The sequence below is a fragment of the Giraffa tippelskirchi genome, chromosome 8, assembly GCF_054371585.1.
Source record: "Giraffa tippelskirchi isolate mGirTip1 chromosome 8, T2T-mGirTip1v1.2.pri, whole genome shotgun sequence".
In the NCBI taxonomy this organism is placed as follows: Eukaryota; Metazoa; Chordata; class Mammalia; order Artiodactyla; family Giraffidae; genus Giraffa; species Giraffa tippelskirchi.
In genome coordinates, this window is record NC_137282.1 from 24,877,394 (window position 1) to 24,898,646 (window position 21,253).

At 35.4% G+C, this 21,253-nt stretch overlaps 1 protein-coding gene across 50 annotated transcripts in view; it reads left to right on the top strand.

The window, feature by feature from the left end:
- The window catches only part of PCM1 (pericentriolar material 1), an 83,166-nt gene that overhangs the window by 9,854 nt on the left and 52,059 nt on the right, over positions 1-21,253 (top strand). For 21 of the 50 annotated variants that reach the window (XM_081521537.1, XM_081521539.1, XM_081521543.1 and 18 more), the window contains exons 3-13: positions 903-1,020; positions 3,251-3,496; positions 4,510-4,779; positions 5,721-5,891; positions 6,079-6,195; positions 12,232-12,409; positions 12,577-12,666; positions 15,368-15,468; positions 17,101-17,317; positions 19,574-19,775; positions 20,867-21,040. In XM_081521537.1, the coding sequence (XP_081377663.1) occupies positions 925-1,020; positions 3,251-3,496; positions 4,510-4,779; positions 5,721-5,891; positions 6,079-6,195; positions 12,232-12,409; positions 12,577-12,666; positions 15,368-15,468; positions 17,101-17,317; positions 19,574-19,775; positions 20,867-21,040 (1,862 nt within the window). In that variant the 5' untranslated portion in view covers positions 903-924. Of the gene's footprint in view, positions 1-902; positions 1,021-3,250; positions 3,501-4,509; positions 4,780-5,720; positions 5,892-6,078; positions 6,196-12,231; positions 12,410-12,576; positions 12,667-15,367; positions 15,469-17,100; positions 17,318-19,573; positions 19,776-20,866; positions 21,041-21,253 lie in introns of all 50 variants that reach the window. The other 29 variants (XM_081521549.1, XM_081521552.1, XM_081521564.1 and 26 more) reach the window with 4 other exon arrangements.

Here is a 21,253-nt window from a genome sequence, read left to right on the forward strand (position 1 = left end):
CAGTGATTGCAAAGGTTAAATGATAAACACATAAAACGTTTAGCATTAGTGCTTGGCATATAGTGAGCAAAGTTGATGTTAGTATAGTTAATTTTTGTCCTTAAATTTTTTGAATTGGGTGTATTTGAGGATTTTCTTTTTGAGTTGTCCTGATTGAACCAGATAGATACTTAATGTAGTTGAATATCTTGGGATTAGTTTTCTACTCTCTTGACCACTACAGCAACTCTTGCTTTTATTTTTCAGGTAATTTTTTTCTAACTTGTTTGTTCTTCCAGGTGGTTTTTAGAATCGTTCTGTCAAATTCCGAGAAGAATCCCAGTGGGTATTTAATTAAGTCTATAAATTCAGAAAAAAATGTTTAGTCTTCTCATCAAGGGAGATAGTATGTTTTTCCACTTATTCACATTTTCTCTTGCGTTGTTTTATAGAGTTTAATAGTGCTTCTTGTATGTGTTAACACTTTGCTGTACAGCAGAAATAAGCACAACATTAAAAATAATGCGTCTTTACATAGGGCAAAATTATATTATTCCTAGTTAATTTTACTTTTTTGTCGCTATTATAAGTGATGTCATTTCCATCCAGTAACTTTTTTCTACCTCTTTACCTTTTTGGATTGTGTCAAATAAATTGAGTAACCTTAAAGGATGCAAGCCTGCAGGCAGAGTGGGTATTCCAAGGTTTTTCATTCCCCTCCCTATCACTTCAGCTACTTAATGCATGCTAAACATACTATGCCTGTGGCAGCTAAATCATTTTGTGTGTGGTTGACGGTGCCTCTTTTATTTCATAAAATCAACTTTTCTGATACTCGTTTCTGTTGCTAAGCTTTATGGGATGATTTAAATATTACAGTTTGTTTTTATGTGTTAAACAGTTAGTCTTCACTTGTTTTGCAGAAGATTAATTGTAAAAGCCAGTATGGCCACAGGAGGAGGTCCTTTTGAAGAAGATGTGAATGATCAGGATTTACCACCCTGGAGCAATGAGAGTGTTGATGACCGACTCAACAATATGGTAGGATATCTTAATATTGATGGTGTGTTGTTGGCTACTGATGTTGAAATGCAACTTTCCCCTGACTTAGCCAAGTAATCCTCATTGAAACTATGTAGACACAGTTTTTCTTGCTGGCCAGTATATTAAATGACCTTGAGCTATTTGGTTTATTAGTTGAAGACATTTTTGTTTGCAGGTAACATATCAACCTGAGTTAGCTTAAACTGAAAAGGAGATTTATTATATAAAGATGTTTTATGGAAAATAAGTTAAAGGAATATAGCTGGGTTTTAGGAAGGGACTAGAAAAAGCAACCAGAACGTTGTCAAGAATTACTTTTTCACTTTGCTAACTCTTTGCTTCTGAGTGCCTCTACTTAACCCAGCTTTATTTTCACAGACCAGTTTTCTCTCTCATCTGGTCCACGTGATATACTGTGGCTGCCCCTTCATTCCAAAGTTTTCAGTTATGGCTGCTGTTATAGACTGACTAGTTATCTGTTAGTTCCAATTTGAAATTTTAAAGTATGATTATCCTAACTTGTAATAGGTATGCATCTCTTTTCCAGTCACCTGTGGCCAAGATTGGGTAGGGTAAGTAGAACAGGAGGTTGGCAGGAACACCCATATGTGAATTGGGCTGGAGGGACAGTGTGTAGAGAAGAAAGTTTTGTTGCAAAAGAGAAAAATATCCCAAAAGGTGTTAGTAAAGTAAAACTGAAACATTCTTCCAATATGGATAAGGTGGGAATTTACAGGACTTTTGGCTATGTTATGTGAGTATAGCTAAGTAAATAAACATATTTTCTGGTAAAACGTTCAGTTCAGTTCAGTTGCTCAGTCATGTCGGACTCTTTGCGACCCCATGGACTGCCGCATGCCAGGCCATCACCACTCCCTGTCCCTCACCAACTCCCAGAGTTTACTCAAACTCATGTCCATTGAGTCGGTGATGCTATCCAATCATCTCATCCTCTGTCGTCTCCTTTTCTCCCCACCTTCAATTTTTCCCAGCATCAGGGTCTTTTCCAGTGAATCATTTCTTCCCATCAGGTGGCCAAAATATTGGAGTTTCAGCTTCAGCATCAGTCCTTCCAATGAACACTCAGGACTGATGTCCTTTAGGATGGATTGGTTGGATCTCCTTGCTGTTCAAGGGACTCTCAAGAGTCTTCTCCAACACCACAGTTCAAAAGCATCAATTCTTTTGTGCTCAGCTTTTTATAGTCCAACTCTCACATCCATACATGACTACTGGAAAAACCATAGCCTTGAGTAGATGCACCTTTGTTGGCAAAGTAATGTCTCTGCTTTTTAATATGCTGTCTAGGTTGGTCATAACTTTTCTTCCAAGGAATAAGCGTCTTTTAGTTTCACAGTTGGCAGTCACCATCTGCAGTGATTTTGGAGCCCAGAATAATAAAGTCTGTCACTGTTTCCCCTGTTTCCCCATCTATTTGCCGTGAAGTAATGGGACCAGATGCCATGATCTTAGTTTTCTGAGTGTTGAACTTTAATCCAACTTTTTCACTCTCCTCTTTCACTTTCATCAAGAGGCTCTTTAGTTCTTCGCTTTCTGCCATATTTTTTATCATTTCATATCATACCTTATCATGTAGTACATTGTTGTTCCCTATAGAAAATAATAATAGTTAACATCCATTGCTTACTACATACTAGGCACTGTGCTGGATGTTTTATATATGTTATTTTAAATTGTGTTTTAAAGATGACACTATTTTAGAGATTAGGAAACAGATTTATGAAAGTTAAATAAATTGCCCAGGGTCACACAGTGGAGCATTTCTTCATGTAACAGTAATTACTTTAGAACACAGGTTGATTCCTGATCTGTCTACCTATACATGTTGACTTGAAAGGAGACTTGTGAAGGTATCTATAATTTTATTTCACTAATCAATTTATAAATAGTAAGGAACCATTTTAAAAATGCTTCTGAAAATATTTAAACTGATGCTAGGGTTAGAGGTTGGGTATTAATGATTCGTGATAGGGAAGTAGTTATTTTCTGAATAATTACAATAATTTTAGCACAGTTTAAAATTTAGGCTACATGTAGTAAGAGGGAAAATGGGCTAATGCAAGTAAGTAATTGTCTCTAAGACTGTGTATTTATGTGAAAAATGTTTTGTCATTTCTAACTTTAAGACCAAAAAGTTTAAAGCATACCAAAATATTTTCCTGATTTGATAGAGGCCAGATTAACATTTACCTTTACTTTTTTAAAGGAATGGGGTGGCCAGCAGAAGAAGGCAAATAGGTCATCAGAAAAGAATAAGAGAAAATTTGGTGTAGAAAGTGATAAAAGGGTAACTAATGATATTTCTCCGGAGTCATCGCCAGGAGTTGGAAGACGAAGAACAAAGACTTCACTGACGTTTCCACATAGTAGATACATGACTCAGATGTCTGTTCCTGAGCAGGCAGAACTAGAAAAACTCAAACAGCGGATAAACTTCAGTGATTTAGATCAGGTTTGTAAATTATTTTACAAATCAAGTTATGACTGTGGAAAGTACTTGCCATGGATAAATCATTTGTCTTAATGAAATTGAACTGTTTATTTCTTTTTCTTAGTTTCTGTGCATATGGAAAGAATGTTAATCAGTGGTGATGGTACTGTGTTCTTTGGAAGGCAACAAAGTCCTTATTTCTAAACTTGCTGGGGACAGGTTTTTCAGAACTTTATTATTACAGTGTTTGGCTGACTTAAATGATTTCATTTTAAAACTAAAATTTGCATGCTACTAACTGGGTAAGATAGCTGTTAAGCAAAAGAGAAGATCCAGTTTAGAATATTTATCATTGGCTAAGTGTGGAATGTGCTGTTATCTCAAGTTTTAGAATAAAACTGTTATTTGTATTTATAATCACTGAAGTCAAGTTTAGAACTAAAAGCAAGTAGAAATGAAAATGAACTCTTCACATTTTATTGTCTCATCTGTACTTGATAAAGTTTCTCTAAATATGCATAAAGATAGATTCCAGTCTGGTATGATGACGGTAATGATCATATATCATTTAGTCACCTTTGTATCAACTATTGAACACTTACTGTGTGCCGGGCACTAAGTTGAATAATTTATCAGACAGTGCTTCACGTTGACACATCTTTATGTTAATGTTTGTATTAATTAACATTGATTCATTAGGTCCACAGCCTATGTTATATTCTGTGATCAAGTATGACTAGCAATCTGAGTTATAAATATGGTTCATAATCCTACTACTTTATTTAGACTAATCTTGCTCATAGTCATCATTTGAGTTGTCTCTGACAGAATGAGGAATAGGACGTGATAATTGAATTTGGTATTTTTCTAAAAGAATTTTGTAGATCTGAAGCTGCTCTGAATCTTATGACAGATCTTTTGTATATACCTCCTGAATCAATATCTGATGGTGAAGTTGACTAAGAACATTGGATTTTTTTTTTTAATTTTGAAAGATTAATGTTTGTGGGATTTGGTTTTTCTTTCATGTATAGAGAAGCATTGGAAGTGATTCTCAAGGTAGAGCAACAGCTGCTAACAACAAACGTCAGCTTAGTGAGAACCGAAAGCCCTTCAACTTTTTGCCTATGCAGATTAATACTAATAAGAGCAAAGATGCCACTGTAAGTCCTCAAAAGAGAGAAATGATTGGATCAGCACAGTGTAAAGAGTTGTTTGCTTCTGCTTTAAGTAATGACCTTTTGCAAAACTGTCAAGTCTCTGAGGAAGATGGAAGAGGAGAGCCTGCAATGGAGAGCAGCCAGGTGATAATATTTCTTTCGCTCTTTGCTTTCATAAACCTCAAAGTAGAAGCATGAAGATTTTAAAAAATACTTATACACATAGAAATTTCAGTTAGGTAGATTTAAAGTACTTTCCAGGTTTCCCAGGTGGCACTAGTGGTGAAGAATCCACCTGCCAATGCAGGAGTCGTAAACGACAAGGGTTTGATCCCTGGGTCGGAAAGATCGCCTGGAAGAGGACATGGCAACCCACTCCAGTGTTCTTCCCTGTAGAATACCTAGGACAAGAGGAGCCTGGCGGGCTACAGTCCATAGGGTCCCAAAGAGTTGGACACGACTGAAGCGACTTACCTTGTATGCAGAGTCCTCCCTTAACTTTTGCTCATTAATCTGTCAGGTTTATTCAAAACTGTGTAAATTTCTTTTTACAAAAATGATTGTAGAAGTGGCATAGTCAGGTAAATTAAGACTTTCTGTTCCACCTGTGAAATGCTGTATTGTTAATTTTTAGTAAAGAGAAGTTGGAGTAATGTGATTAGTAGATTGTTGTAGAACTTTCTTTAAATGGTTATATAATTCATTTGAAAAGATAATGCTGTTTTAAAAGTATTTTAATTTTTAAAATTTATGAAGAAATATATAAACACTAGAAGAACTTATATAAATAATAATTTAATATGCAGTTTTATACAGTGAAGTTTTCAAGTAATGTAAATTAAAACTAATTTTGAAATTAGTGGAAATTGGAGTTGTTAGTATTGCCTATTAAGTTTTGATTAAATTGTACATTTGGTTCAGATCTTTTGCATGTATGATTTCATGCAATAAACCAAAAGTATCTTTGGTTATTTGAAATTAAAATCTATAAAGTTGTTGCTATTTAATAAATTATGCTCATTTTCACATCCTGTTTATTTTTGTGTCCCCTTCCCCCCTCCCCCGGCCAAATATTTCCCATGCAGATTGTAAGCAGGCTTGTTCAGATTCGTGACTATATTACTAAAGCTAGTTCCATGCGGGAAGACCTTGTAGAGAAAAATGAAAGATCTGCTAATGTTGAGCGCCTCACTCATCTAATAGATCACCTTAAAGAACAAGAAAAGTCATATATGAAATTTCTCCAGAAAATTCTTGTAAGTTTTGAACCTTTTAGATAATGTACTGAGTGATTTTTGTAGTACATCGGTGTGTACCTGTGGTGATGACATTCTGATTGCCACCCCAGAGGAGTTAATATATTTAAAAAAATCGTGCCATCCCTTGTAACATTTTATTGCCCTTTTTAATAGTTGTATGATTTATACCACTAAAATATTTCAGGCTAGAGAAAATGAGGAGGAGGATGTTCGGACTATAGATTCAGCTGTGGGATCTGGTTCTGTAGCTGAGAGCACATCGCTAAACATAGATGTGCGGTCTGAGGCTTCAGATGCCACGGTAAGCGGCTTTTTAGTAATTCAAGTGCTGGAAATGAAGATAAAAACTTTCCCCTTATTTTTCACAATAATACTTTTGTAGGCATTCCTTAATGAAAAATTTATCTCAGGGAAGAAACCCTCAGATTGTTAATGCTGTATATATTCTTCTTGAACATGGAAATTTAAAAGTTTTATTGATTAACTTTAAAAGTAGTTTTAATGGTTGATTAATAATTTCTGGTCTTCAGCTTGCAGAAACCTGGCTTTCCTCATTTGTATCGTTAAGTACAGCTTTGCTCATTTTAAGAGGCATTAGGAGAGTTAAAATTCTTTGTAGATGTACTAGTTATGAGGACAGTGTCATTGCTTGGCATGTTGTGTTTTGGAAAAGCCTCCCAAGTTTCTCTGCCACTGAGGACCCATTTGAAGGCTGTTAGGATTTTCATTTGTCAGGCTAGCCTAGAACTGAAGCCAAACCAGACGGCTGATAAACTGAACTGAAAATGGGACAGGTTAGCATTTACTTTGGGATTTATTTAGTGAGAAAAGTATATAAATTTTGACTGCAAAATGAGATGTATCAAAATACTGTCTTTTGGAAATATAATCAAATTTTGAGAACTTTGAGGCAAGATTTGTAAAATACACTTCATAGAAGTTAGTATGAAACTAGTATACTTGTAAACATTTTAATTTTAGCAACTGCGCCTATAACCATGCATTAGTGAACTTGAAACCCTGTTGTCAGTAATGCCTTTCTTGTGAAAGGATAGATCATGTGTATCGTTTGTTTCTGCGGTATGTTCCAAATTTCTAGTCAGCATTAGGAATTTGAGGGTTTGTTTCCTTTCAGCATTGCCCTGCATAGTTTCTTATCGGCCTCCTTTCTCATTCTTGCCCTTCCTGATTCAAAGAGGAAACTTGAATTTTTTTTTCTCTTCATTATTTTCACCAGGAGGTGCTCAGAGGGCTTGATCCAAACGGTTGTTAAAGAATGCAGTCTACTGTGGGGAAATTGTTTTTCTGTTTACAGTGGTGTGGGGAATAATTTCTTTCTCATATTTCATTCCAGCAGAAATGGAAGAGTGGGGGCATGTGCATAAAGGAATTGTGTTTGAGAGGGGTGGGAAGTGGTATAATTGATTATAATAGTTTATCTGTATATGCTAGTGTATATAGTGTTCACCACGATGAGACTTTCTTTCATAGCATAAAATCAGGACATTTTGGAAATCAGAATAAATGTTAAAATATGCTTCAGTGATTGTTGTATAGCTTGGAGATTGCCTAAGATATACTTATTTAGAATAAGCCAATAGTCTAGTCTATGGGAATTTAAAAGTCTAAAGTTTTATTGCCACTTGGGGAGAGGGTGGATTAATTTTCTAAATCATGGACTGGTAAATTTTTATATTTATATACAAGGCTGGCTTGTATGTTAAACAGGAGTTTGTATTAAGAAATTAATATGCTACACTATTTAATAAAGGAGGCATCTTTTAGTCTGAGAATTCGGCCGTGCATTGAGGACAAACTAGGGAATTCAGCTTCACAAGAACAGGTTTCAGACATTGACATTACTACAAGTCCAAAAGGGAAGGGTGACAGACCTCCTCAGAATGACAGGGAGCTGAGGCCTAATAGGAAATATAGCTGAAAACGTGGATTTCCCTCAAAGGTGTACTTTACCATATTCATATTAACTTGGGAACCCTCTAAGTGAGCACCTCTTTTGTTCATATTTCCTCTTCCTTATTTGCTTTTCTGTTATTGCTGTAACTTTTAAATTTGTATGTTATTAACATGGTTAGTTGTACAGTAATTTGCATTAGTAAAATGCATTAGTAAAAATCCCTTAGTGTTTTTCTTCTTTTCTCTTTCTTATTCTCCTCTCCATGGACTATGTGTGGCAGCTGTGTTTAATTTGCATTAACAAAGGACTTGAAACTTAATCCATTTTCCTTTTTTTTTTTGGCTATTGAGAGCTCAAAATATAACACATTCTTAAACCCTGATCATTAGTTGCCTTTTGTTTCTGATATTTGTGTCTATGGTTTAAATGGTACTTTTAAAATCTTGTGTTATTTCCTTAGTCATTTATTAAAGAGAGAAAAAATGGAGCAAGCTGTTAGCTTTCCTGTTTTTTTTTTTTAAGAATGAAATATTTTTATAGTGTTTTTGGTTTATATTTTTCTTCCCATTGGAAATCCCTTCCCTTCTGTTTTTTTTTAGAAAAATATTTTTAGTCAGTTGACTTGTTTCCTAATGTTTTTGCTCCTTTTTTCTCCAGTGTTTGCTCTAAATGTTCTTTCTTTAGAAATTTTCCATGATTTGCATCAAGACATTCAGGAAGGGTTTAAAGACAACTATTTGTGTAGTTCCACTTAAAACAGTTTGAATAAAAAACAGCATTTGTAAAAGTGCTCCTATCCATTTGACAAGAGTACAGTACTATTTTAATAATTGAATATAGATAAGACCAATTTCATATGTTTTATCACCAGCTTATTACCTAGGATTAGTCTTTATCTGTTATGTACATATTTTATATTTTTTGTGGCTGTTTAAAAGTGACCAGAAAAAAAATTAAAATGACTGAACTTAACCTCTAGTTATTTTGATGTCCCACTCCAGCTCCCACAAGGTTTTGAAGATACAGTTTCAAACCAGCTGAGCTTCCCTGGTAGCTCAGAGGTAAAGAATGTGCCTGACAGTGCAGGCGACAGAGGTTTGATCCCTGGATCAGGAAGATCCTCTGGAGAAGGAAATGGCAACCCACTCCAGTATTCTTGCCTGGAGAATTCCATAGACAGAGGAGCCTGGCGGGCTACAGTCCAAGGAGTCGCAAAAGAGTTGGACGCAACTTAGCCACTAAACAGCAACAACATAGTGATCTTACTATAAAATGTTAAGCAAAAGGTGTCCCACTTCAACAGAAAAATAAAGTAGCTGATTATTTTTAAAACTAGTAGCATTGGAGAAGAAAAAGTGAGTGGGGGAAAATAGATATCCTTTGGAACTTAATGTTCCATTCTTCTGAAGCCTTTGAATAGCAACAAGCAGAACTTGAGTTGACAATTACTGTAGCATGGTGTCTGCTAGCTTTTTTCCTTAAGGCATTATGTTTGCTTTTAAAAGCTATTCTGTTTTTAAGTTACTTTGAATAATGACCTTGTAAATGAATATGATTTTCTCTTGAACTTTTTTTTGGAGTTTATTTTAATTTGCTTCTTTTTAATCTTTTGATCCTTAGGACCGTCCTAGGGTAGTTCTGTCAGTACTCTCTTCATAAAGTGATTTCAGTTTCTTAAAAAAAAACCCTAATTCCCACTGGCTGTCTTTATCCTTTCTCTGCTGTGCAGAACCTGTTGTCCTACCCACCTACCTTCATTCCCTTCTTAACATCTTTCAAAATGTAGTATTCTGTTATAAGATCAGGGAAAAAAGTTGATGTCTTAACCGAGGTTCTGAGCTTAAAGCAGCCTTGTGAGTTTCAGCTTAATAGGAAATAATTGATATTCTTGAGTTGCCTACAAGGGCAGAGTCTATTTCTTGAAACAGTTTATAGACATGATATCATTGCATAATTTTTAAAAAAAGCCTTCCCGAAATGCTTGCATTGTTTTCCCACACTCATCTTCCCCCCACACTTAATCTCACTTATTAGAGAATTCATAAGCTTTTCAAAATGCCATCTACCCATTTTTTGCTATTATTATTATTTTTTATCATTTCTGATTATTTCATGTGGGCTAGATTTGTCTCCCAAGCCAGATTATGCTTCTTCAGAGATAGTTCTAAGTACATAAGACATAATCTAAGGATGTAATTTGGGTGAGAAACCTTAATATTAAATTGTTTAGTAAATTCTTTAAAGTTAATCTAATTTTGAGAGATGAGAAAATTATGAATTAGATGGAGATAGTGCATTCTTGATGGTTTTTCCCCTAGGTGAATTTTTGTCTTAATATGTGTAATGTTTCTTTTCTTAGTTATTTACCATTGATGCTTTGTTGGAGTATTTGATTGATGTCAATCTGGAGATAGTTCTCTTGAGTCTTTCCAATTGAAATCTGTACCTAATTGGATCTGGTTTATATTTTACCAGTGACTTTGATGAAATTGCTTCCCTTGTGGCTCAGCTGGTAAAGAATCCGCGTGCAATTCGGGAGACCTGGGTTTGAGACCTGGGTTTGATTCCTGGATTGGGAAGATCCCCTGGAGAAGGCAAAGGCTACCCCCTCCAGTATTCTGGCCTGGAGAATTCCATGGACTTTATAGACCATGGGGTTGCAAAGAGTTGGACATAACTGAAGGACTTTCACTTTCACTTTTCGATGAAATTAATTTGGATCAAATCTGAGATGACTCACTATCTCAGATTCGTAGTTTTCTCTCACCTTTCAAATTATTTTACAAGATGTAAACAATTTTGAATTGAGCCAGAACTAAGAAGATGACTTTTTATAGGAATGAATGTAATGTTAACAGAGTAACTCCACTTGTGTTGGATGGGAGAGAACTGATTAAATTGTTGTTGATTTGAAAATGGGTTCAGTTTATTGGGAATTCTCCAGGAAATAGTAGGTTAACCAAGATGTGTTATTTCTCTTCCGTGTTCATGATAGATAGAGCACTGACCTGGCTTCTCTGATACATTCATCAAAAAGTCTGACTGCAGTCTTCTACTTATTTGATCTTCATTTCTTTGAGTTCTTAATTCTGAGCCATGTACTTACTTTTATTGCTTGCCAAGTTACACGGTTACTTATTCTTACTCACATTACTGATGAGTTCTGCGTGGGGAGGTAAAGAGAAGAAGTTTTTGCAAAGTGTTGATAAGGAATGTCACCCAGAAGGAAACTTCTCTAGAGCCATTTGTGTTCTCCTTAATTTCTCCTGGAATTAAATGTACATAGGGAAAACAGATCAGTGCTTTTTTATTTTCAAAAGAAATCATTGAACTTCTTTATTCTCCTTGTTAACTTCAGTCATGGCCAAGGGAGGTCATTCGTTTAAAGTCTACAGATAACCCCAACAAGAATTTGATAGTAATGCAAATTTAAAATTGACTGTTTCTAAGCTGATAGAAATACTTTATGTAAATATTAGGTAAAATCATTAAACTTTTAAAATATAAAAATTTTAAAAGGCAAATCAATGATGAGAAATACCATTATGGTATAATTTCATGCATAATTTGACTTAAAATTTTATTGTTTCCAAGTTGCACTTAAATTTGTCTCTTTGATTAATTGACCATAATGTTTCTGGTTGAGTTACATTTGAATAGGTTGAAGATTAATGTTTAAAATTTTATAGTTCTTTATAATTGACACCTATTCAGTCTGTTCCTCTTTCAGGCAAAATGCTGTCTTTTAGGGGGAATTTCAAAGTAATTTGTGTTCTCAGAGTCATCTAAAGGAGCATCTTTTAAAGGAAAAAAACATTTTTCTTTATTGTATATTTATATAAAATGATACAAGTAAATTAAAGCCTTTCACATCAGATAATCAAATAAAAATGCGTTTTAAAAATCAAATAAAAATTAAAAAAATTTTCATCTGTTGGGTTTGTTGGGTTTAAACATCCCTTCTAGGAATAGGGCAGAACACTTTTTTGGTCTGGGCTTTTTCAGGGCTACTTTTGGGGCATTAACCTTGTATAATGTGCTTCTCCTTTTCTATAAGACCTGGATCTCTCATTCCTGTGTGTGTGTGTGTGTGTGTGCGTGCACGTGTGCTTGTGTCTCCTTTTGCCTTCTTGACCCTTTTATCTTTCTTTTTGTAATCCTATTCCTTTATTTTCCTTTTGTTAATTCTTCTTCATGCTAAGTCTATGTATATGGTCTTTTACCTTGAAATTACTTAATTACCTAATTCTTAACATGACAGGCTGTCTCTGTGTCATCATTTTCTTTTTTTTCCTTTCAAGTCTATATCTAAGGTTGTATATTTAATACAAATTTATTATCTATGTTTGTATTTTACCATTGATAGTTGACACATGAGCATAGATTTTAATAGATATAAGTGTTGTTGGTCTTATTTTTCAGGCTGGAGATCCTCAGCAGGAGCCTATGGAAGAGATAGAAAATTTGAAGAAACAACATGATTTATTAAAAAGGATGTTACAGCAGCAGGAGCAGCTGAGAGCTCTGCAGGGACGACAAGCTGCTCTCCTTGCCCTGCAGCATAAAGCTGAGCAAGCTATAGCTGTGATGGATGATTCTGGTATGCCACTGTCTTAAGATGTTGTTTTTATAAGTAAGGCCCAGTAAGCAATGATACGATTGCAAGGTGGATGCTGGTGGTTATATAATCAGATCTAGGATTGTTGCCTAGTTTAGAAACCTACGTGTAAGGCTTACTCTGTCCTGTGCTTTTCTCTGGTTATGCAGAAAAGGTTGCAGAGACAACTCCTGGCCATCATACTGTACCAGGCAGACAGCCGGCTCGTTCACCTTTGCATCAGAGAGTACCCATAAGAGGTAAAGGGACAGGCTGTAGATCTGTTTTTATACCTCATATTGATAGGGCTCTTGTTACTTTTATTTTGCCTTTTGTACTTAATTCAGCTAGGATTGCTATACTTTGCTTGCCTGCCAAGAAAGGGTTAAAACTTTAAGTGAGGCGGTAGATAAATGTCAGCTTTTTTAGCTTCACTGTTGTTATCAGTAAGGTACCCAGTTGTATGTACTAGTTCTTTGAACTAAATTTGTGTCCTCTCCAGTCTCCCTGAGACTCAGAAACGTTCTTTCATTTCTTCCTTCTTCCCTCAGAGCCGTGTATCACTTAGATGGAAATAGTAGTGAGTTCTTTGGTATCGAATCTAACCTTCTAGTTCTTCTCATTACCTTCAAACCTAAGTGTTTAATTTCTCAGTAAGTCAAAAACAAACTATTACTTTTTAGAACTCAGTAAAACTACGGTCTAATTTGTAGTAGTGTGTCATCCCGGTCTAATAATAATTTATCTCCTGTGGGCTCTCCATTTTAGGTTCTTACTGTGGTTACCCTATTGTTATTCAGTTTATCATGCCGTTTACACCAAGCCCATTGGCTCAACCTTCTGATCAGTGTTATTTGTAATTTAATTTTGCATTTTCATAGGAAATTTTTATGATTTGCAAGTTAACTTACTCTTTTGTAGTAATTATATATAATACAGCATATACCATATACATATAGTTGTATATATATGGTATAGTATATAATTATAATTATGCAAATCTTCATCCCTATTTTTCCCTTGTAGTAAGCAGGTAATTTTTTTTTTTTTTAACTGTACTATTACGCGTCTGGGACCAAGAGGAGAATGGACAGGAATTTAAATTTGAATTTATTTTATGTACTAGTTCAAAAAGAATTTTAGGTTAATGATTGAAGACAGTTTTCCTCTTGTACTTATGAGATTTTGCAGGAGAATACTGATGAAAAAACAAACTTACAGTATTTAATCTTCTGGTCTATAAGCGAGGCAACATGATTTTCATGGGAAAGAGTTTCCCTTTCATCAGTTAACTAGCTTGTGTGTTATCCTGGACTCTAATTTATTTTTTTCAAATAGTTGGGACTAGATATGTGGGATATTATCCTGCCCTGAAATTCTAATTTCTCAATGAAAAAGCTAATATTTTGCTTCAAAACAGAAATAGTTTATAGTGTCTCTTAGAGCTGGAAAGATAAGCATGGTTGAGTGAGAAGTTGAGCAGTAACTTATCAAAATTGTCATCAAAATTGTCATCAGAATACTGCCTTGGGAATACTGCCTGACGAAGATAAAAATGTGGTCTTTTAGTATAGCTTGTATCATAAGCAAGTGCTTCAGTAAATTACCTGTTCTATTGTAGAAGTCAGCAAACTGGCCTGAAATAAAGTTTCATGGAACACAGCTATGTTCATCTGTTTATGTATTATATATAGTTGCTTTTGCCTTGCAAAGGCAGAATTGGGTAGTTGAGACAAGTAATGTATTTCCACAGAGCGTAACATATTTATTATCTGCATCTTTAAGAAAAGTTTGCCAACCCCTGTATAGAGCATTGATTTTGTTGGGTGAGGTGGGGATTGAGACTGGTGAGAATCTGCTGGGCTTTTTCAGACTCACCACTTTCCCTCCACTTTTCCAGCCCAATTTGATAGACCTGCTTGCACCCCGACTCTGTTGAGTCCCTATTATTTTTCCCCTTTTTAAAAAAATTTTTATTTTTAATTGCAGGATAAATGCTTTACAGCATTGGTTTGATTTCTGCCATACATCAACATGAATTAGCTATAGGTGTACATATGTCCCTTCCCTCAAGAACATCCCTCCCACCTCCCTCCCCATCCCACCCCTCTAGGTTGTTACAGAGCCCCAGTTGGAGTTCCGTGAGGCAGGGAACAACAAATTTCCTTTGGCTATCTGTTTGACATGTGGTAGTGTATGTGTTTCCTTGGTACTCTCTCCATTCACCTCACCCTCTCCTTCCTTCCCCTCCCCTCCCACCCTTGTGCATAAGTCTGTTCTCTATGTTTGCATCTCCATTGCTGCCCTGCAAATAGGTTCATCAGTACCATCTTTCTAGATTCCATATATATGTGTTAATATATGATGTTTGTTTTTCTCTTTCTGACTTACTTCACTCTGTATAATAGGCTCTAGGTTCATCCACCTCATTAGAACTGTGTTGAGTCCTTATTCTTAATTGAGGTATAGCAGTTTCCCTTCTTGACTGTTGTGACAGAAAGAGTTGAACCACAATACTAGAGTTTTGTGAGTTTTCCTTTATTTCAGGTTAGATGGAAACATAAAATGATTGGTTGGCAGATAAATCTAAGAGTTAACTAGTTTCAACTTACATTAAGTGACATTTTAAAACCCCCACCCCTGCCCCTCAATTTGGGCTTCCCTGGTTGCTTAGATGGTGAGGAATCTGCCTGCAGTGCAGGAGATATGGGTTCAATCCCTGGGTCAGGAAGATTCCCCTGGAGAAGGAAATGGCAGCCCACTCTAATATTCTTGCCTGGGAAATCCCATACACAGAGGAGCCTGGCGTGGTACAGTCCGTGGAGTCACAAAGAGTCAGACACGACTGAGTGATGAAGCACACCCCCTTCCAATTTATTTTTAGCTTCTCAGAAGTAAAAGTGTTGTTTTCATTTGTTTGCTTTAATGAATAGTTTTTGACTTTCTTTCTAATTGTAACAGAAACTACAGGTAGCCTATCTGGAGTCAGTATCACCTCTGAACTAAACGAAGAATTGAATGATTTAATTCAGCATTTTCATAATCAGCTTCGTGATTCTCAGGTATCTGTGATTCTGTATGCTGTGATTCTCATGGCAGCACTTCATTATTTTGGTGTACTGGATTTCAAATCACATTAACGAAAGCAGTGCTTCTCAAACTTTACCAAGCATAGGTGTCTCGCAGCATGATTGTTAGAAATTGTAGATTTCTGATCAGTGGGAACCTCCACTTCCAAAATTGTTTTGATTCACACGTTTGAGATGGGCTTCCTGCCATGCGATTCCACTGCTGGACATCTTGGGACTATACTTTGGGAAACACTAAATTAGAGGAAATACCTCCTTTAAATGTAGTGATGAGTGAAACTTGCCCTTTGTATGCTTCTAGATGACACATTCTTATTTCACCTTAAAGATTGTATAGTCACAACTGTTAAACTTAAGTTATTGTGAATCTGTGTTTTCGCAGTGTTTTACTAACAAGGAAGTTCTAAAGTTTAATTTCAGAGTTAATAAGTTATAATTTGATGATCTTTGTAAATAATGATATAAATGAAAATTTTCAGTCTGTGGGCCTTGAATAATAAAGGGTGAATTAATCTCTCTCTCGACTGGAAATGAGTATGGTTGCCAATACTTTATCTCCTGTCTTCTGACCAAGTTAAAAGAAAATGACCCAACTACTTTGGAGAGTTTCAACCACTTTGGAGAGTTATTAGTATTACCTAGTACATTTTCTCTAGTGACCCTGCAGTGGCCCACCTTGGAGAAACTCAGATGTTCAAAAGGAGACACATATAAGAATGTTCATGGCAACATTGTATTAATAGCAAAGCAGAAACAATCTAAATGTCCCTGAACAGGAAAATGGGTTAATAAATTATGACATACACAGAGTGAAATCCCATAACCAGTTATAGTAAATGAACCAAAGCTAATGAATGAAAATGAAAGTTTAAGAAAGATACCACTTAGCTTATCTTTCAAAATGTGTAATGAGTGTATATTTTTTATGGGTCCATACATAGGTATTACAAAATAAAAACATGTATGAGAATGATAGATATCAAATTCCAGATTGTGGTTATCTCTTGAGAGAGTAATTGGTTGAGGTTTTATACATATAAAGCTTTAGCTTTAATATTATATCCATAATATTTTTCCTAAAGAATTAATGTGAATGTGGCAAAATACTGAGTTAGCCAAAAACTTTGTTGGGGTTTTTCCCGTAACATCTTAATATTAAATGTTGAAATTGGACTAAAGTCAGTTGTGGTTACTCATTATATGATTCCCTAATCCTTTGTGGATTTATGTTTCATAAATGTTTCATTAATTTTTTTTAATAGGAAAGAAGTGTTAGGAAAAACTGATAGGTTAAGTTTATGATGGTGATTTTAAAAAGATGGCAAGAGAGAGGATGAGATTTTTGAAGGTTTATTCTGTATAAAATGTGGCATTTCTAGCACTTAATTGTGTAGTTATTTGTGTCTATATGTATAGTGTCTTATGTATAGTGGCGCATCAGGAAACTGTATGTAATTGGGAAAAAGGAAAGACATATGCTTACTCAGCAGCGCAACCTACACAGATGTTTATCTCTTTATATAAAGAACATTTACGCATCTTTAAAATGAGAATGCAACCTTGAATTGCCTTTATTTTTCTTCTTCTTCGTTTTTTTTTAATAAGCCTCCAGCTGTTCCAGACAATAGAAGACAAGCAGAAAGTCTTTCATTAACTAGGGAGATTTCTCAGAGCAGAAATCCTTCAGTTTCAGAGCATTTACCTGATGAGAAAGTCCAACTTTTTAGCAAGATGAGAGTGTTACAAGAAAAGAAACAAAAAATGGATAAACTGCTTGGAGAACTTCATACACTTCGAGATCAGCATTTGAACAATTCATCATGTAAGTAAATCTGGCTCAGCAGTCTTAAGTAGAGGATGCATAAGTATATATGTCAACATGTAGTAATTACTTTGTAAATATTTGATGAATGAATGAATGCATAGTTACTCAAGAAAATTACAATTTTTGTGGTGAAATAGGACTTGCACGTGAAACATTTTTGAGTAATAAAGCAATGTGATGTAGAGCCAAATAGATGGTAGATATGTTCTGTAAAATTCAGAAGTAAAGATGAATTTGGGCTTGAAAAATTGGTAGCATTTTAGAAAGGGAAAAGTATCAAAGTGCTTAAATACTTGGACGTAGTAATGCTGCACTTTTTAGCATATGCAAAATTTTTCCTTAAAGAAAAACTAAACCAGATTAGTACATTTATTTTAAAATTATGGAACAGATTTAGAAAGTATTTATATGAAAAAACTGAGATATGAAAAACTTACTTAGTGCAGAAAGTTCCAAACACCTCATTTTTTGAAATATAGAAATAGTCATCTCAGGCAGGAATAGAAAAGGCATACAGTCAGCCTAGTTATACTAGTTAAATAATTATACAACCATCTCTTAGTATCCATGGGGGATTGGTGCCAGTACTCCCACCCACACCCTCTACAGATAACAAAATGTGAGGGTGCTTAAGTCCCTTATCTAAAATGGCATAGAATTTACATATAACCTAAGCACCTCCTCCAGTACATTTGAAATCATCTCTGGGTTACTTACAATACATAATACAATGTCAGTGCTGTGTAAACAGTTAACCAGCATGCTGCAGAGTCACGTTTTTTTTTTCCTGAATATTTTCTGTCTGCTTTCTGTTAAATCTGCAGATCTCCTGGATACGGAGGGCTGATTGTAGTTGTTATTTATATTGATTTATAACTAGTTAGTTATATAAGAAAACCAATGGTCATCTCAGTTATACCGTAGAAACTGTCTTTTCTGACCTCAGATGTTTTACTTGCCTTTGTCTAATTGAGATCCAGCTACTTGTCCTCATTTAACCTCATCCTTCTCCAAGTCTGGTCACTGCCTCTTCCTCAAACAGTTGATAGTAAGAGCTGTAGCATTGGAAATTGGAAGTGGCAGGGTCAACCTCACTGGTCATTAGTCTCTAGCATTTCAGCTGCTGTCTTTATTAAAGAAAAAACGATGGATAGAAAACATCATCTCTGGATCCTTGTTATTTGTTCTTCAACCTAATTCTCTGCCATCCTCGAAGAAGTGTACTATTTCTGCCCTGAAGCACACTCCTTTCTTTCCCTGACTTCAGCTACTCTTCCCCCTCCTCCAGAGTATAATCTAATCCCAATGCTTATTCTTCCTAAACTGATGATGATAACCAAGAAAAACATCTTAAGTTTTTTGGAAGTTGTACTCAGAGCCTTGTGGTCAGTTTTATACATAAAAAGAAAGGAGCACTCTGTCTACTGAGACCTAAAAATCATATTTTTCTCTGGGAAAAAGCATGAAAGCAGCAGCAAAAGGTAGAACAGTCAAGGAATAGAAAGAAGAGACTGTTGGAAACCAGCTGTAGCAGGTGATAATGTGAGCAACAAATGTTGGTTGTCATTGTGAGAAAGATAAAGGATAATAGCTTAGAGTGGTAGAGAGAGAAGCACGAAGATTCTTAGTCTTCATTCATTGCCCTTGAAAGCATAAGATATCTTTGTCTGATCTGTGTGGACAGAAGAGTAATTAAAATGTAGCTCAAGAGCTGCAGAGGATTAGCCATCAACCAGTTAGAAAATTTTATTGCATTTCGTGGTGTAATGTACCACAGTCACTTTAACAATTTTGCTTTATCTTTTGGAACAAGAAGAGTTCCATCTTGGAGACCAGATAGAATCCCTCTGGAGTGGAACATTCTCAGGGACCTGATCAGCTAGGGCTGCCCCATAAGATTTGTAGCTGGTGGGTTGCACATCGTACACAGTGGCTGTGTTTAACTTAACCTAGAACCAAATTGATCAGAGAAGCACTCTCGTTACTTTTTCAAGGTAGAATATCATAGTTCTTGTTGATTTCCATCTTGTTTTCCTGCTCTTCTTTCCTTTCTGTTTTAACTCTGGTTGGTTGAGGGACTTGTTAATAAACAAGTAGCCTGGAAATTATATGCTTAAGTTTCACATTTTAAAGCTGAAGAATTTAAGATGTTAATGACTTTTAGTTTTCATTTTTCTCTATCCAAGCAAACTGTGAATGTGTTGTTTGATGCTATATTTATGTATGTTACCTGGCTTTTTTTTTTTTTGGTAGTTGTGCCTTCTTCAGCCTCTCCACAAAGGAGTGTGGATCAGAGAAGTACAACCACAGCTCCCTCTGCTCCTGCAGTCTTAACACCAGTGGTCAATGGAGAATCCAATAACCTCACACCATCTGTTCCTTATCCTGCTGCTTCTCTAGTTTCTCAGAATCAGAATGAAAATGAAGGCCACCTAAATCCAACTGAAAAACTCCAGTAAATCATTTCTGTGCACATTGTTTACATAGATTATAATTGAATCATAGGGTCAAATTTGGGGTTTTTTGTTATTGAAAATTCTGGAAAAACTGAATTTAATATGATAAACATTCTCAAGTGATAAAGTGGAAGAGTAAGTGTGTATGTATTATACATGAGTTTTTGAGTTATCCTAGAGAAATGTAATTTCTGTGACCTAATGTTTTCCTGGGGTCTTCCCAGGTGGCACAGTGGTAGAGAGTCTACCTGCCAGTGCAGGAGATGCAAGAGATGTGGGTTTGATCCCTGGGTTGGGAGGATCTCCTGAAAGAGGGCATGGCAACCTGCTCCAGTATTCTTGCCTGGAAAATTCCATGGACAGAGGAGCCTGGTGGGCTATAGTCCATAGTGTCACAAAGAGTCAGACAAGACTGAGTGAATGAGCACAGCAGTACATAACATATTCTTATTTTACAGGTAAAGGGACTGCAGTTAAAAGATCTGTGTCTTTTAGCCCGGACTGTAGAGTCAGATAGCCTTGAAGTTATATTTCACAAGGCTGTGTGACTATGGACAAATAGCACCCTCACTAAGCCTCTGTTCATCTGGCATAATATATTTGATCATAAAGGTGTTTTAAGTATTAAAAACTATTGGCATTATTCCTGGAATTCAGTAAAAACTCAACAACCTAATTATTATTTTTGGTAAAATGTGACATACTTTATAGATTTCTATATATTGTAAACAAATTGAGAATCTTCGGTAAATGCTCAGTAATCCCTGTATATCGGATTTGCCTGAGAGGTACTATTTAAATGAAATATTTAGTACCTCACATTCTTGATACTTATTAAGAAACCTAGGGATATCTTTGACATTAAGATTTAAGCTGTTAACATTTGTACCTGTTTAAAGAGAGCACTTTAAGGAGAATTTATTACATTTTTGTCTGTAATGTTCAGATATAAGGTGATGAGATTTTGAATAACCTGTACTTGAAATTAAATTCATTGTAGTCTCATACCCTGGGTATTTGACTGAGTTTAACATTTGTATGTGCTTTATTTTACTAAAATGGGTGTTAATTTGTATATATTGTTTATCAGGAAGTTAAATGAAGTTCGCAAGAGGTTGAATGAACTAAGAGAATTAGTTCATTATTATGAACAAACATCAGATATGATGACAGATGCTGTGAATGAAAACACAAAAGAAGAAGAGACTGAAGAGTCGGAATATGATTCCGAGCATGAAAACTCTGAACCTGTTACTAACATTCGGTGAGAACTTTAAGTTTGTTTTTCTAACATATTCATTCTAACAGTACTTTTAATATGGAACAGAAAACCCTCAGTAGAGTGCTTACTGTTTGCATTTTACTTAAGCTTTTCTCCTGTAAATCTACTGTTTAGTCAGTATAATCTTAACTTGTCCTGTAAAGAAAAGCAAGTAGGGATGTATTGAGTACAGAAGTTTAGTAAATTAGCTGTTTG